This window comes from Carassius carassius, chromosome 1 (genome assembly GCF_963082965.1).
Source record: "Carassius carassius chromosome 1, fCarCar2.1, whole genome shotgun sequence".
Taxonomy (NCBI): domain Eukaryota; kingdom Metazoa; phylum Chordata; class Actinopteri; order Cypriniformes; family Cyprinidae; genus Carassius; species Carassius carassius.
In genome coordinates, this window is record NC_081755.1 from 32,058,174 (window position 1) to 32,071,550 (window position 13,377).

Sequence of the window (13,377 nt, forward strand, 5' to 3'; positions counted from 1 at the left end):
GACAAAACTGTGGCAAGAGAAAGAAAGCAAAATCATATTTTATATGATTCATATTCAAATCATATATCTTGTAGCAGTTGAACTGGAGGGCTGATAAAAATACTGAGACAAAAATAAACCTAATGGGAGACAAAAGAGACAGGAAAAGAGCCAAGACCTCCCTCTGCTTTAAGGCCACCTTGTTCCACTGATCAAGTTTTAGATATAGAGTAATACACTTTGCGTACATTTATCTCCTCACTCAACGCATGCAGAGGGTCAACGGCATTTAAAAATAATCTTTTGCAACCTTAAATATCCATACATTTACAAAGACACACTCACACATTTCAGGAACTACAAATCCACAAGAAAAGAGCAAATGAGAGCGTACCTTATTCCTATTAGTTCTGTAGTTTATAAAAGACAGTGAGCGTTTGCAGGATATTGTGTCATTTGTACCTTGGCGCACTGCGTGCAAACACAACCGACAATTGGCATAAACACAGTGATTTGTGTCTGTGAAAAGTTTGTTCCAAAATTAAAAGCACATTTGGACAGAAAAGAAAATGCATTGGGAAGAAGACCAAATCATTTACAGAGAGAAAGTGGGAAAGTTGATTATGAAATTTTAAAAAGCTGATGATTTTGGGGGGGAGACTGAAAACAAAGGCTTCTTAAAAATTATTCAACGCAAAAAAACAAAAAAGCAACTAAAATAAGGCTCAATATGAAAATTGTATTTCCGTTCATGCCAAGAGCTTTCGATAAGTCATCTAAACCTCGCAATGCATTTCAATTTCACAGTCATCTTAAACATACACACACAGGGACTTTTGTGGCATTCAAGTTGTTGAACATTTTTGTATAATATTCAATGGCTTAGCATGTCTAAATGGAGAATCTCCTCAAACGTACAGACAAAAGCCCATTGCACTGGAAGGCAGACGAGACATTTGCAAACACAAGCCATTATCATGGCCCTAAAACTACAGGCAAAACTATCTACAGACCACTTCCTTATGGCATTTAACAAATACAGACTTATCAGAACAGCTTTACCACATTCCACTAGAAAACTCAAAAAGCAACAGTATTAAAACAGAGGCATTTCATTCATGAAAAGAAACAACATGATGGCATTAATGTTTGTGCACAACTATATGAACCTCTGCAGAGGTCACAGCTTATGGCCACAAGTCACAGTTTCACACTGATGTGTGCATATAAATGGAAGTGTTCATTTAGATGTACAGAACCCCCTTCCTGCTCAAACCCCAACTGCTGACTGTTTGAGGATTTAGAGTGTAAAGATGATTCATTTAGTGATCAACCGCTTTTAACAAATGAACACTAAGGTGACACTGCTGGATCACTGCGACCCATCCATATTCCTGAGCAATGCTTCCGAGCCACACGGATACGTATGTGCTCAAAGTCCCACAAAACCTCATCACAGAGAAGCCCACAGGAAACAGTCAAAAAAAAGTTGCGATGACAGGAAGTGGTGGAATTGGGGGCAATGGTGCAAAGCATCATAAAATGTAATTTCCTCTGAGACCTAGTTCCCTGTGAATATCTTAATTTTGTTGTACAAGCTTGGTCCCATGCAGCAAGGCATAAGTACACACTACAGCTCATCACAGTACATTCACTCAGCTTAGTGGTACTGATCTACAAACGCCTTTACAAGAAATCACTGAGCAACAATATTAGACACTAAAATCTGACTAAAATAAGATATGCAAGGAATATATATGTTTAATAAAATGAGCATGGATATCACTAGATGGCATCAATAGATGGCAAATAATAAGCATTAGGTCAAATAAAGAATATTATCCAAAACACTAGAGGGCGCCAGAAATTATGGCTGATATAAGACTGTGTCTAGGTTTCAGCAAGTCTAAATCTTAACTTGTCATCAAATTAATTTTAGAGTGGTAAATATTCATTAAAGTTAAATGTTATCTGAGCAAATGTGTTTACAACTACATTTGGTAAAAGATCCTCATGCTTAATAAGACTGATATTGTCTGATTGAATCACAGATTTGACATGATCTGTCAAATAGCAATTCTTAAATGTCAAAAGAAGATAAAACGAGGATGAAAAAGAATGAAAAGTAAGGGCGATGTGAACTCAAATGAGTTCTTTACAGTACAGTGTAACCCTGTAGATTCACAGATAAAATACCCTGCGCCAGCAAAGCAGACAAAAAATAAAAATAAAGTTTCCCCACTTTAGGGGACGCTTTTCTAAGCCATTTAGTTTGAAAACCGTACAGATTTCTGTAACTGAAGTGAGGGACATATATCAATCATAAAACAAAATGTTTAGGTTCACTATGCACATAAGGGATTGCTGAAGAATCTTGATGCAACAACCCAGAATCTTTACCTGAGTGTATAATCTAAACCATCTGAAACAGAAAACCAACAAAAAAAACCAATCGACACTATTACTGCCAAACAGGATCGTAATGACGCGGATAAGTGAATCATCCCACCTATAGGGACACAAAGATTTTGGTCACAATCAACTAACTGTTAACTCCACAACTCTACGAAAAAAAAAAAAAAAAGACATTTTCTAAAGCTCAATAAAAATTAAAACCAAGTAGAGAGGGAAGGGTTGGAGGACAAAAAAATAAAATGAACACCAACACACAGAGGGGAAGCTAATCAACCTTATCACCTGGTGGTATATCTGTGATTGTGTTGTGATAAGATGAGAAACCTGGATCAACTGCTTGTGTGCTTGAAATGTGTGTGTGTGTGTGTGTGTGTGTGTGTGTGTATGTGTGTGTGTGTGCGCACGCATGCGTGTACTGATGAGGGCAGAGTATATAAAGGGTCATCATCATTGGATAGGGAGGAGAAAGGTGCTTTGGAAATCATTGAGGATTATGCTGTCTTGGTGATGCTCTCTGCATCCTTGGAGGCCCAGAGCTCCTTGTGCTGCTTGCGGCCGAAGCCCTCGTCGTAGTTCCCTTTACTCTTGAAGAGCTGCTGGAAGTGTGGTTTGCAGTAAAACTCCCCCGCCAGCGCTGCATAAGTACCCAGACTGCAGAGCGCACAAGATAACGTTAGAAATACATTAAAAAAAAAAAAAAATATATATATATATATATATATATATTAGTGCATTAAATTGACAATTGAGTGTCGGAAGTCACTTCTCAAAAAGAAGACTTCTTTGTTCAACTGCTGTAGTTTTGGGCGTTTTCTCAGGCTGTGCTGATGAGGAAGTGACTAACCTGAGTTTGGTGTTGCAATGCTTGCAGCAGAAGCACGTGGTGTGGAAGATGAGGTTGTTGGCCACCAATCTTTCCATCGGATAAACTGTTTTCTCACATGTTGCACACGTCTCGTTCTGTGTCTTTAAACCGAAAGACTGGAGGAAACACAAGCATAGACATTGTTTTTCAAAGAACAGATCAGAATATCACTACATGACGTGCGCTGACAAAAACATATTAACCTACTTTAATTCGTTTTGAAGCTTTATTTGTCCTTATAAGCATACATCCTTAGTACAAATCTTACAGACATAAGTCTAGAGAAGTAAAAAATGTAATTTAAACTTAAATAATAATGCATTACTAAAATGCATTTCATCTTTTATGAAATTTATTATAAAATACGTATACGATAATGAATGGTTTTGAACACTGAATCATGTTCAAGACCCCATGGAGAAACAAAACTGATTGCTTTACCAGAGGGAGTGCTGGGTATGGTGGAAAAGATTAAGAAGAGACAAGAAGGATGTGAACAAAGCGATGTACCTTAGAACGCTGAACGGGCTTGTCATCAGACGCGTTCCTGTTGTCCTGAAACAAAAAAAAAAGAAAGAATGCAGATGAAGCCATTGGTCTTAAATCAGGTTACCCATGGCAAAACTTTTTCAGGCCGAGCCTGGTGAACACCACAGCATAATCCCGCCATCATCTGTCCTTTAACCTGACACACTCCAAGAATGTTCCTGCAGTCCCTCCATCTGGCCGTATGCTCTTACAAGCACCTTCTGTCTGTGTAGCCACACGCACAAATGCATGAAGAGGGATCAACGAAGAATAAGCCTGGTGACCCTTAGAAATAAAGACCCTGCTCACACACTCTTTCGGGTTCAGCCAGTCTACAGCTACAATATGACATTACATAACACAAGCCATGTCCCACGGTCAACTCCGCAGCAAATATTTGAAACTGCTGCCAGCCTGAACAGGCCACCAAATTACACACAGGAGAGATTGGGAATTTAAGAACCAAGCGTTTCTACGAAAGATTTCAGACAAAATGCTAATGACAGGGACAGGGCTTGGGACACACCTGAACAACACTGAAGCAGCAACAATATACTCTGAAAACAGACCCACAGAGAGTCTAAAATGTTTAAATGCATCATCTGTGGAGCTGACAGGTTTTTATGTAACCGCTTGGGTCTGTCAGAAAGCCAAGAGCAGATCTCCACCTCCACTACAGCAGCTATACTGGTCTCTTTCGTCGAAATCTAGAGCTTGAATCGCACACCGATCTATTGTTGTTCTTGTTGTAGCTCTAGTTCTAATTTACTTGGCTCAGACAGGCAGCGCAAGTATCAGTAATGACCATTATATCACATAAGATATTCAATAACACCACTTTCCACAAATTACAGCCATTATTGAGAGGGACTTCCTGCTCTCACTCACATACGATCAAAGCCTGGAAATGAGATTACAACCTCTCAGTCTCAACATGATAATATTTGCTTACAAGAACATTATCAGTATCAGGTACAAAATCATTGAGATTTTAACATTAAGACTGTAAAAATGCTACAGTAGAAAAGCTGTTAATTGGTTAAGTTTCCGTACTATATAAGGTGAATAACCGTAATTACATTTAATGTTATTTAAGAGTTAAATACTTATTTTATACTGGCTTTTGGAATTTGAAGGTTTTCATTAAAATTTGTTTCTTATTCTTTTTTCTTATCAGTTGCATCTAATGTTGTTAAATTAATGTTTATTGCCTTATTTCATTATCGTGTGGTACCATGATTGTGTTTAGTCTCTGTGTGAATGACACTGGGCATCTTTAATATTCATATTTACTTTCTCAGCTTGTGGAAAATCTGTTTGTGATGAGGTTTGATGTACCATGCGACCCATCACCAGATTTTTTGGTGGTTATCAGTGTAAGGTACAAAACAGACGTTAGTACAGTACATTAACAGGTTGGTATATTAAGTCTGTAAAACCTGAAATTTTGCGACCATATTTTTTTTTAATGGTAAATGTCTGGCAAATACAGCAGGTTGAATTTTACCATAAATGTCACTTTTTTTTATTTTATTTTTTTACAGAGTGCTAACAAATTCTCTTGAATCAATGCATCCTTTCATTTATTATTTGCTTAGGATTATCCACCTCATTTTACAATGTGAAACCAGGCTATTTTGTGATTCATTAACTGCTATATGTAATTAACTAGAAGAATAAAGTGCAGTAATTTTAATTATTTATTAAGAATTTGTATCATTTTAAAATTCTTTTTTAAACATACATACCACCACCAACATTTTTGTTTTCATTCCATGCTGTTAAAAAAAAATAAAAATAAAATGCATTCAATAGATATACCGCGTAAAGCATTACAATTTTCAGAACGGAATAAAAGTAACACTGTTGACACATCTCAAACCACGTGTTGCAAAAGGAAGTGCAATGTGTCTCTGTATGGGCTTGTGAAGTGTTTTATAGTACAATGTATACTTAGTCACCTCTGGTCAATAAAGAACCATTTACCTTGTATTAGCCAATGCTATGCAGTAAAACGAGAAGCCAACATGATTAAGCTTTATCTGATAAAGTCACAACACATCCTGAGCGCAAGACAATCCTCAGCCCACTTCCTGTTTCAGAGCATTTGTGTAACACGTTTGTTTCAAAACTATTGCCAGAGAGAATTACATATGTGTGCATTTAGCATAAATATCAAAATCACCATTTACGTTTAAAGCACAATTCTATTATTAATACTTATAATGAAAAAAAAATCTCTGTCTTCTAGTTAGCAGAAGTGCAATAAAATGATGCCACACACTTAAATCCATAAAGATGCTTGGGTCAGTCACAGTTGAAATGGTGGCAAAAACGGGATTAGACATGTGTGAGCGCGTTAATACACACACAAGAGAAGCACACAAAGCAATGGAGCAGGGTACTATCTCAGCTTGTGCCATCTGCCTCTTTTTGCCTTATTTGTACATAAGACAAAGAAAAAAAAAAAAACACACTCTCTAAGCACACACATGCAGATAGCATTGCTGCCCAACCGTCTGCACTGTGGCAGGAAGGAGTGGTGACACATCTTCTTCCTGTGTTCTGCTCTGATGCACTTTATGATGCCGAGTTCTAATCCGGCCTCCCTGGAGACCCTCAAAAATCAGTCATTAGCTGACATGCACACGGAGACACAGCTTCAGTGCTGTATGCATGCCATATGCAGTCATGAGACACTGAAGATCACTGCATTACGGTTCATATTACCAGCTCTTCTGGGTTTCACAACGACACTCTCAGAAAAAAACACCATGTTCTCTTTAAAGTTCAACCTGGTTTCAAAAACACTACCTTGCGTGTGAATGTCAAAAGAAAACAGACCTAACAGACCTTTTTCAAGGCCTGTTAATACTCTAATAGGTATTTTAGATATAGCCATATACCCATTTAAAAAAAAAAGAGTTGCAACTCAAACATGGCACTGTGTATGAGTTATTTTTACCACAGACAAGAGTATTTTTATGCATTTCAATATTAAAATAAATAAGTTACATTGATAACTGGCTATCACAGAAGTTACAATAACTTCCAGAACTTTTAGAAATGGAAACATCAACTTTATAAATTCTGAATGATGACATACTTTTTTTTTTCTCTAATGAGTGACATAGGAGCCAACATCAGAAAACCTTGCTCTCCTTTTAGGTTCTAGAGTTCGGACTACACAGAACTGTGCAAAAGAAAGTGACGTAGAGAAAGAGATGCAAGACAGAGCGAACTAAACCTCTACCAAAATTAGATGGTCTGTGACCCAGGCTAGTACGTATACATATTTGAACCTTTGCTCCCCTCTCAGAAACTGACATATTTGTGATGCCCTGCGATTACCAAAGGTCAGTATTTTACTCTCTCCCACAGCCACATACTGAGCCCACACAGCATTCAATCTCCATTACTCTTGCTCTATTGTACTGGACTGTAGACACTCCTTTAATCTCATTAGCTGGACAAAATCCCATCAGCTGCTCCCCATGGGTCCAGACAGCCAGGGGAATAAGCAGGAGTTCAGTGGACTGAAACATCATGTGGTCATCAACTCATGCATCCCCTGTTCACCTGGGGTCTAATGCATCTTGTGATCTTTCAGATGTGATCTGGCAAGCACAGAACCATTTGTGGTACAACTGCAAATGCCCACAGAAAGAATATCTGCCTCAACGTGCAGTGCCATGCATTTTAGACGATTTTTACTAATGGGTGTAAATGGCAATCTGTTTTCAGGAACAACTTGTGGATGGATCCTCTGGAATATTAATATTTGTGCTGTATGTAGGATTGACACCGATTGGTTGGATTATGTATTGCAGTCTAAATTCAAAATATTGGAGAGGGTTTTTTCACCTGGCAAAACCTCCTCAGACTTGACGCACACACAGGTTGCCGGATTGACAACACAAACATCAACGAGCACACTTGACGATGAATGTAATTAAACACGCTGCGTTTTCAACCAACTAGTAACCTGGGGTGTTGAAATACAATTGGTTAAACTGACAGTGGGCAGGTTTCACAAACCAAAGCAAAGATCGACATTCCAACCCCCAACACATATTCTAACTGTAGCATTGTCTTTCAGATTAGCAAGCATGTTAACTTGGCATGTTTCTTAAATATCTGCAAACATATTATGGTACTTTTATGATTTAGTCAAGTCAAAACCTTACATACAGCACCTTTAAGTAAAAACAGGCCAACCTAGACATGGATTGAATGAATTGGCTAACATCTCTTTTGCCACAATGTGCCAAGCTCTTTATTTCTTAAAGAACAAGAGAAAGGAGGAGTCAGATTTAGAAGATTCCTTGCAACACAGATAAGATGTTCATGCTGCAACCCTGAGGGAGTCTGGCTGGGCTCCATGTATGAGAAGCAATGTTTTAAAAGACGCTGGAAGGCAAATTTTTGCAAAAGTCAAGCTATGATTGATCTCCCTGTAACTAGAAAAGCAAAATGAGCCATCAGGCAGCAAAATACATACATTCATTTAGCAATTGACACATTTGGGTTAGTCGTCCTCCACTAGTGCCTATCCAGAAGTAATTTTCCAAAATATTTAGTCATCTTGTGCATTTCTCCACTGCAACACATTGCTTAATTTCAGTTTAAATAGATTACTCACAGGAGATATAAAACAGAAAGCAAATGCCCAAAATCTATGTCTGCCAATTACTCTTGTATCAAAATACATGACAGTCGCATACGTTTTTAATGAAAGCTTCAGTTTAGCTTAGCCAAATTTCTACCTTATGGTTTGTTTCGTACGTATCGTTAGACCTAAGTGCTTTTCCAGTCATTATCGTGCTTATTTTCATAAGTTGATGCGAGCAGAAAAACCCTGTGTCAGAGAGAATGATTGCGTGAAAGTATTTGCATGAGGATGCAGAAAATGCTAATGTTTAAACACTTCTAAAGAAGAACGTGAAAGTAAAGCCAATGCGTTGAGCCGCAGACAGAAGCTGATGCTGGAGTCTACACACGGATGTGAAACTGTAAATGGGTTTAGGCAGAAAAAAAACAAATCAGAAGACGACTGTACAGGATGTTTTATAGAGAAGGCTTGTGGGCAGGGTTGTAGAGGAACAGTCTAATGTTTCATTTGACTCCAGAGTACACCTTTGACCAAGAGAAAGTTCATGGTGTAAAATTTCACTTGTTAAAGATGAAGTGGCGCCACTAGAACACAACAGTAAAAAAAAATAATAATAATTCTTTAGCTTCAGTTTATGCTTACTATTCTTCGCAAAACACTTGCAAAAATAAAAATGAGCAGAAAATCACTTGATCTTTACTTGGAACGGTACTGCTAGGACACATCCCTTTTTTGAAGCCTTTCAAACATGTTCAGACAGTTCGAAACTTGATCTAGGCACTTCGTGGTACTTCACAAAACACAGCCATCAGCATCTACCAAACCGTGATCTTATCACAAGGAAGGGAGTGCATTTTGCAATCAAAAATCATAAAACATACACAGAAGAACAGCCAAGAGGCTGCTCTTTCAATGGAATTTAACAAACATGGAAGAGATGGCAAACCTCTTCTCCTTTGCCCTTTCACACACTCATTTTCACACAGGAAAGCCATTCTAGCACAAAAAAAACCCCTGCAACAAAAGAGTCTTTATGAAGGCTAGAAGTGTTCAATATGAGGTGTCTTGAAATTGGGTTAAACTCAATGCCAGTCAGGGCTTGACAGGCTTAACATATTAAACACTCAAAACACCTGCATTAATATAATAAAAAGATAAAAATATTACACCACAAATACATATATGACCCGATATTGAAGTCAAAGACATACTGCTGGGACACACAGATAACCACTGCATCGACTGCAGCTAGTCACTCAGTGGAAAGTTCTATTTAGGCCTACGGAGCGAGCCTAATTTCTTCTCTTTCTCCATATAAGGAGACAGTTTTTGCAAGGGAAAAAGGGTTCCATTATCACTCTGCAGAGGCTGTCCCAGAGTCCTTGTTGGCATAATTTCATTAGCATGGAGATCTAAGAATAGTCTAGAGACTAAGAGTAGACAGTGGACTAGAACCTGTGTTACATTCAGTTTAAACAGGAACATCACTGATGCACAGTGTGCCACAACACCGTAAAAAAAAGAAAACACTGCGTTTGATGGCAGATTTGAACAGACCTGAATGGATAAACACACCTAGATTCCTGTGATTAAATTATCTGATATTCTTATGAAAGAGAATTTGAAACAAAAATCCACTATGGAATTAGGATGATTTCTCTGGGCTTCCCAAATACTTTTAAGTTCCTGCAAGTCACAACGTTTTGAAACACCTGGAATGACATGCCTCCACGTTCTTTTCTGACAACTGGACAGTTGACGCCGCTGGCTATCATCTCCACATGAATAATCTGTGTATACAATCTTCAGGGCTTCGTTTCATCTGAAAACCCTGAGGGCCTCTGCCGTTTGCTTTTACCTTCAGTGTACAACAAAGAAAGACACCTCTAATGAAAGAAGCTATCGTTAAAAACCAACACTCTGAAAGGGGTCACATTTAAGTTTATTTGTTCCATTTGCTTGAGCATCCGCAATCTCTTATGCACATCATTTGCTGAAAGAACCATTTCCTTGTGCTGTTGAATTCCCAGTGGAGCCAATTTAACTGAGAATGTGCATATGTTTGATCAGACAATCCACTGGCAGATGGCGAACCCTAACCGCCAAAACAAAGTCCAAAATAAATGGGACCTTTAAAGACTAAAGATATACACATTTAAGCTTAAATGGTTGAATAGAATTGCTAAAAATTCATCATTATACAGCAGTTAGTTTCTTAAGTTTGATTCAATAGTGATTTATGGTAAAACTGTGACGTTTCACTCTAGCCTGGACTGGAGTATGCAGAAGTTTCAAAGTGGAAGTCAAAGCATCTACATATTGTGTGTGTGAAATTCTCTCACACATGAGCTTTTTGCAAGTTTTTTTTATTCTTTTCACATTAGGGTGTGGGGAGTGAGAAAATCCTTGTCGCTGAAGTGCACACAATCTCTGTTCCAGACCAGAAACACACAAAACTTAATTGTACTTTCAGAACAATTTTTCATTGCACAAAATAACTGGCAAATTTTTCGTCTGCAATGTTAGATGCTCAATATTATTCGGGCTATTAGAACTTGCATTCTGGTTATAATAATGAATATCAACACAACTGTGCTCTCCTGCAGTCTCAGGTCTACGACAGAATCACGGTCAAGCGTGATATTTCTCGCATCATCAAAATGATAACCATCTAAAACGGGACAATAGACATTTGTTCCCATTATTATCGTGTGTATATATGGTTTCAGCCAGCTGATGCTGGGCAGGAGTTAAACAAACCAAACGTAACCAAGACAACATTAGGCGGAGAAGATTCACATGTAAAAAACATTTACATAAATTTCCACATAAAACCTGTGCCTAGTCACTGCCTCCCATGATACAAAGAGAAAAATAAAGGATGTTTGTCTACGAAAGCAGCCTAGAGTTTAGGCAACATTTGGATTGAGTAATGAGTGTCAACCTCAATTAATAATTTCACACTCAGAAACAAACAGAATTGGAAATCTGAATACACTACAAGTCACTTTGGATAAACGTGTCTGTCAAATGATGAATAAATGAAAATGTGGTCAGACAGGAGAAAATATGCATTAGACACGGACAGGCTGGGCTAAGTACGCTATTTTATGTAATCAAAAGCATCATCGAAATGTTTTGTTATAAAAACCCCGTTTAAGTTTAACACTGCTTCAGTACAGGTCCACCTTTGGTGAACTAAACTGGGTCGACGAATACCAGGTGTCAAAACCAGAAGGCTTTGTTTTCGGTCTAAATTCATCTGGACACACGCATTTAGAAGAAGACACATGACAGCTTTGGATCCTGAGACCTAGCCTCCTACAGCACAGGACTGATTAGTATTCATCTTCTGTATCCAATCTTAAAGCTCACATAAATACAGGTCTACAATAAGCGAATGATCTGCTTTGCTGGATCACTGCAACATTAGTAAGTCTAAGCCCAGTATCCCACAGTTAGCTGTTGATAGCCCTCTAGCTAGCGGACTGCACCTCTCCACAATAGACGACGAGGGGGTCGCTGGGTTCACTGGCTGCAGCTGAATCAAAGCGGAGAAGCTCACCATCTGGGTTTCCTTATCAGACTGCTGAAGAGAAACGGGGTTGATGCTGCCCTGTCCGATCCACTCACTGTGCGTGACTCGGCTGAAATCTAATTCGCTTCCTCCGCTGGTCTAAACGATTAACTTCTCCGGTTGAGCTCAATGAAACGTACCAGCACACGCTGTGATCGTTCGAGCCGCCTAGAGAGCTTGACGTGCTTTTCACCCCCACCTCACTCTTTTCAACGGATGGTTTTTTCTCTCTCACTCTCTCTTCATCACGCCCTTTTTTACTCAGCAGGATGTCGCACGCGATTGGACGCAGCTCCTCGCGCTCTCCTCCCACCTCACAATTAGGTGCATTTTCTGATGAGACTTTTGAAGAAAACATTTCCTCACGAATTCCTAATTCCTCCCCTCTTTCTTTCCCGCTGTCTTTATTCAGTCATGAATTACTAATATGTGAGGTAAGTAAGAGGCAAATGAGCCAATTCGTTTTTTTTAACCATCATAATGTATAAAATGATTTAGCTTTGGCTGACATACCTTATCTACAACGTAATCAATATTGATGGATTAGTAATCAGTCATATTTTACCAGACCACTTTGCTTTTACTCATTGACCGTCATGCTGTTGCAGTATGGCCTCTATTTTCTTATTTGCAGTGCTTAAAGGGTTAGTTCACCCAAAATGAAAATGAGCCCATGTTTTACTCACGCTCAAGGCATTAGGTGTGTATAGATCAGCCTCAAAGGTCACGCCCACAAACCGCTGGCTGAACATCTGCTGTATAGGGTTACACACAAAAGTTGAAACACTTCAGGAGTTTCGAAGTCGTCATCAGATTGTTTGAATTATACAGGATTTCCGGCAGACGTGTGTAGCTTTCTTTAGCAATCTGTCTGGAAACAAAGATACCGTTGTGCGAAACCACTTTACAAAAGAAGAAAGCCATCGTGTTTACAACTGTGACGATGAGCACTTATCAGGATGAACTAAACCAGCGGTTCTCAATTCCAGTCCTCACGCCCCACTGCTCTGCACATATTGTATGTCTCTCTTTGTTAACAAATCGGATTCAGATAATTTGCTAGTTAGAAGTGAGCTCCGTGCATGAACTGTGTTCCGATTGACATGATCTCTACACATTGTTTACTGCTCCCTAATCCATGAGCAGGGGAAATCTGTTGAAGTTTACTTCACTTCAGAACCTTCATTCAAGGATTTGCATTTCACAATGTCCGTCTTTACACACGGAAAAAAATCAATACAATTTAAATTCACGTCTCGGACACTTCAATGCACTTTGAATGGAACATATACGTTTGTTCAAACTGGAATCATGGCGGAATATCCTGTGATGTCCACTTCGCAGGGCACTTATGTTCAAATTGAACAAACGTCTGAAGCGATAGGAGAAATGTACAAAATG

The 13,377-nt window shown here is 38.7% G+C and overlaps 1 protein-coding gene across 1 annotated transcript; it reads right to left on the reverse strand.

The window, feature by feature from the left end:
* Positions 1-1,112: 1,112 nt before the first annotated feature.
* LOC132145399 (LIM domain-containing protein 2-like) lies at positions 1,113-12,201 on the reverse strand. The gene is made up of 4 exons (XM_059556414.1): positions 11,965-12,201; positions 3,770-3,814; positions 3,239-3,375; positions 1,113-3,045 (listed from the first exon to the last, which is right to left on the reverse strand). Exons 1-4 carry the CDS (start codon positions 11,965-11,967, stop codon positions 2,886-2,888), a joined length of 345 nt encoding a protein of 114 aa, XP_059412397.1. The 5' UTR covers positions 11,968-12,201; the 3' UTR covers positions 1,113-2,885.
* Between the last annotated feature and the right edge of the window lie 1,176 nt (positions 12,202-13,377).

Excerpts from the sequence above, each read along its gene's own strand:
- LOC132145399 (XM_059556414.1), bottom strand. Across the intron at positions 3,376-3,769 it reads AGCCCGTTCAGCGTTCTAAG|TCTTTCGGTTTAAAGACACA; the intron begins GTACATCGCTTT and ends TGTTTCCTCCAG. Across the intron at positions 3,046-3,238 it reads CATTGCAACACCAAACTCAG|TCTGGGTACTTATGCAGCGC; the intron begins GTTAGTCACTTC and ends TGCGCTCTGCAG.